Source organism: Carica papaya, chromosome 8 (genome assembly GCF_054855325.1).
Source record: "Carica papaya isolate Zhongbai chromosome 8, ASM5485532v1, whole genome shotgun sequence".
Taxonomy (NCBI): Eukaryota; Viridiplantae; Streptophyta; class Magnoliopsida; order Brassicales; family Caricaceae; genus Carica; species Carica papaya.
The window spans coordinates 24920160-24923935 of record NC_142316.1 but is presented as its reverse complement, the minus strand read 5'-3'; the positions used below and the strand labels follow the sequence as shown (position 1 = coordinate 24923935).

The 3776-nt window shown below is 33.6% G+C and overlaps 1 protein-coding gene across 2 annotated transcripts; it reads right to left on the bottom strand.

Moving 5' to 3' along the window:
- Positions 1-245: 245 nt before the first annotated feature.
- LOC110809477 (pyruvate decarboxylase 1-like) lies at positions 246-3307 on the bottom strand. 2 transcript variants are annotated; one of them, XM_022035333.2, is made up of 7 exons: positions 2958-3307; positions 2569-2858; positions 2282-2445; positions 1477-2139; positions 1254-1371; positions 990-1181; positions 246-505 (listed from the first exon to the last, which is right to left on the bottom strand). In XM_022035333.2, the coding sequence occupies exons 1-7, from the start codon at positions 3181-3183 to the stop codon at positions 335-337; spliced, it is 1824 nt and encodes a 607-aa protein (XP_021891025.1). In that variant the 5' UTR covers positions 3184-3307; the 3' UTR covers positions 246-334. The 2 variants fall into 2 exon arrangements, with proteins under 2 accessions (XP_021891025.1, XP_021891023.1); XM_022035331.2 differs by having other exon boundaries at positions 2569-3303.
- Between the last annotated feature and the right edge of the window lie 469 nt (positions 3308-3776).

Sequence of the window (3776 nt, the reverse complement as noted above, 5' to 3'; positions counted from 1 at the left end):
ATTGTTTAAGCTCTTGTAAGTAAAATATGCTTTGAATATCTATCTTGTCGACCAAATTAATTTCAATTGGACTAGATTCTGTTTAAAATGCATATACATGAAAGTTTATAAACAACTTATGCATTAATAAAATTAATCATCTATTTAAACACAAAATTTGAAATATCTAAGTTAAGTCAAAATTATCTGAAACTTAGATCGAGTTTTGAAAATTCTAAACCTAACACGGTTTAATTACTACAAAATAAAACAAACTATATAAACACAATTTGATTATGTAATGATAATTTACTGTATTAATAAACACAAACTACATAGTTCATAATATTGTTAATTAGGAAATAATTGGAGGACGAGTGTTGGCAGCTGCAAGCATACACCCAACTTGAAGTAGCTGCTTGCTACAATCTTCTTTATGAACAATCACTTCTATGAAGCACAAACAGTCTTTTTTGTCTCTCACTGCAGTCTCAAACACTTCAACTAACTCTTCTTCATTATGTACCTTAAAGGATTAGGATTAGGATTAGGATTAGGATTAAAATTAAAATTAAAACTAAAATTAATATATAATACTACTATGTATATACGATTATACATACATATTGTTAATGTGATTTGATCTTGAAGATGTCTTACTAGCATTTTGATGAATAATTTATTTATATTGTAGAAGATATTTTATATTTATTTTAATAGATATTTTATATTTATTATAAAAAAATATTTTAAATATATTCTGAAAAAAATTTAAAAAAAAAATTCTCATAATTTCTCTAAAATTTTATTACTAACATACTCTTAAATTATCATAATGTAAAAAAAAAAAAACTTTGTATTATCATTTGATGTAAATATATTTGTTGAATTACGTTAAATTTTATATATTTTTTTTATTTGTGTTCTACTTCATGCGTTCTGTGGATTAATTTTTGCAACAACATATATGTACGATTAGACAGCATTATATATGAGTGTCTGTAGCCCACCTTAGCCGTCCAACACTTGGCTTCGGCATTATTATGGATGGCATGAATAAAGGTAGTGTAATCCCAGTTGTTGATGATGTTGTAAGGACCATCGTGGATCTTACTTTCAGTGGTATAACCACCATTGTTTATTAAGATGATAATACTCTTTTGCCCCCATCTCAACATTGTTGACACCTCTTGTCCCCCCACCTGCAACACAAATATTGTAATTATATATATATATATATATATATAGCCTTGTGTCTGAATGGCAAATTAAACCTGGAAGCTTCCGTCTCCCATGCAAGCAATAACTCGTTTATGAAGAGCAGCTTGTGCATATCCCAGAGTTGCACCTATTGACCAACCTATTGAAGCATACAACAATTGACTTTCATACCTGCATGAATTATATCCCAAATGTAAGTGCATGAATTAGTAATTTTACTTATACATTAATTACACTTATATTTTTCATATATATATATATGTATATTAATCTTACCCACATCCTCGGGGCAAGCTTAAGTTCTGACACAAAAACAACGAGTCTCCTGCTTCAGCGATGACTGTCATGTTAGCAGACAAAATCTTCTGTATCCTTTCAGATAAAACTTTTACCCTAACAGCAGATTCTTTAGATGAGGCATTAGGGATTAGATCATCATATCCTTCTGAAACATAAATACGTTGGAAGTTTGTATAAGCAGTTGAATTACGTTTAAGCCTCTTGACTAGTGCTTTAAAGAAGTCCTTCATTAGTACTGATGCATATACAGGTGCATTAGGGATGAGCACACGTTCAGGCTCGACAATTATGGCTTTCGCTTTGTTGAAGACGAGTGAATATCCTACAGTGCTCAGATCGTCGAAAAGAGGACCAGCAAATATTGAAGCATCAGCAATACTTACAGTTTCGTTGCAAAAGGGTGAGCTTGCATTACCCCAGTAGGTTCCGATGAATCGTGGGTGGTGTTCTGGGATTAGACTTTTAGCAGAGGGCATTACAGCAAGCGCATAGCCGCAAGAGTCTGCCAGCTCCATGAAAGCATCACAAGCTTTTGCAGCTCGGAGTCTTGGTCCTGCTATCATCACTGGTTTCACCGCCTTGTTCAAGAGTTCTGCAGCTGTCTCTACTGCCAGTTCTAATGCCATTTGATTACTCATTCTGGAAGACATCATTCAAAGTTACTGAGATTTCGTTACTCATCTCTCATATATACATGTACATGTGTATATGTGCTGTTTAACATCCAACAGAAACTTCATGACAACTACTACTACTATAAGAAATAAACAAGTAGTATTACTTTGGAGAAGAGAAAAGCGGAAGTGGATCATGATTGAAACTAAAATGAGGGATGGCCACCAAATTACAACTGATACTGATGTATACAGGCTTGCTTTCTCTTAAGCAGATTGCAATTGCTGTGTCTATCTGTTCTTGGGCATCAGCCAAGTCATTTATCACCACCTACGATTATATATATTTAAAAACAAAAAACTGAAATACTGTAAAACATAGATATATATATATATATGCAGGATATATACAACAGATTTTATGCTGTAAAAATAATATTAAGTAGTGGGTAACCTGGTGACAAGTAACAGTTTTGAAACACTGTAGTTCTTGATCAAACTCTGGCAAGCCAATGGTGTGGTGAAGAATCTTTTTAGAGCCGAAATCGTTAGAGTTAGGAGCACCCACAATACAAATTATAGGTAAGCTTTCGCTGTAAGCACCAGCAATGGCATTGAGTAAACTAAGCCCACCAACGGTGAAGGTGACAACACATGCGCCAACTCCACGAGACCTCGCATACCCATCAGCTGCATAGCCAGCATTTAGCTCGTTGCAGCACCCAACCAAGTTCAGCCTAGCCTCTGCAACAAAATAATCGAGGAGGCTGAGATTAGAGTCACCAGGAACAGAAAAGATATCGGAGACGCCAATCTCTACAAGACGCCGAGCTAGGTGACGACCTATTGTGGCTTCAGGCAACTTATTTTCGTTCTGGATATTCATTTTTGGAGCGCCATTATCAGTGCTGGTGTTGAGCTTGTACGTTTCATTGTTCTGCGTTTTGATATACATTCCCGAACTAAAACGGCTTAACTGGATACGATGGAAGGGATAAGGCAGTGAGGCCTTATTACACTTCAATGGAGATAAGCATATCAGAGGTCTGAAAGTAAGGCCAGCCTCCATTTTTAGCTGCGGACGTAAATAACAAGAGTAAATCAAGGTGGAATTCTTTCTTGCAAGAATCCTACCTTCTCTACGGAGCTTTTGATATATATATATATATATATATATACATATATATCTGGTATCATTGGATACGAAATAAAATTAGGGAGATTTTTTGTACTTTTTTATTGAAAAAAATAATACTCATCCCGAAGTTCAATGAACTGATGAATTACTGCCACATGCTAAAGCTGTTTATTTATTAAGCCAACTGGTTCTTATGATTTTTAACTTTTAATAATGTGTTCCATAAGTACTTTTACGTTCACATCTGTTTCTGCATAACAAAAATTCGTAGAACTGAACATTTTTTCCATCTATAATGAGAAGCTTCTTAAGAAGTAGGCATGGAAACTCTTCTTACATGGGCATAAGGATATACATGATCTGTTATTAATGAGTACTAGAGTATAATTAATTGGTTACAATATTTCCTATTATTAAGTCTCTGTAGTGTATTATTTAAGATAGTATTATAGCTAGAGATCTAATATTTGAATTCTATTGTTTTATTTGTATTAAAAATTAATTTTATATAATCTTTAAAATAT

Excerpts from the sequence above, each read along its gene's own strand:
- LOC110809477 (XM_022035331.2), bottom strand. The coding sequence starts at position 3,183 with ATGGAGGCTGGCCTTACTTTCAGACCTCTGATATGCTTATCTCCATTG. Across the intron at positions 2,446-2,568 it reads AAACTGTTACTTGTCACCAG|GTGGTGATAAATGACTTGGC; the intron begins GTTACCCACTAC and ends ATATAATCGTAG. Across the intron at positions 1,372-1,476 it reads AGCTTGCCCCGAGGATGTGG|GTATGAAAGTCAATTGTTGT; the intron begins GTAAGATTAATA and ends TAATTCATGCAG.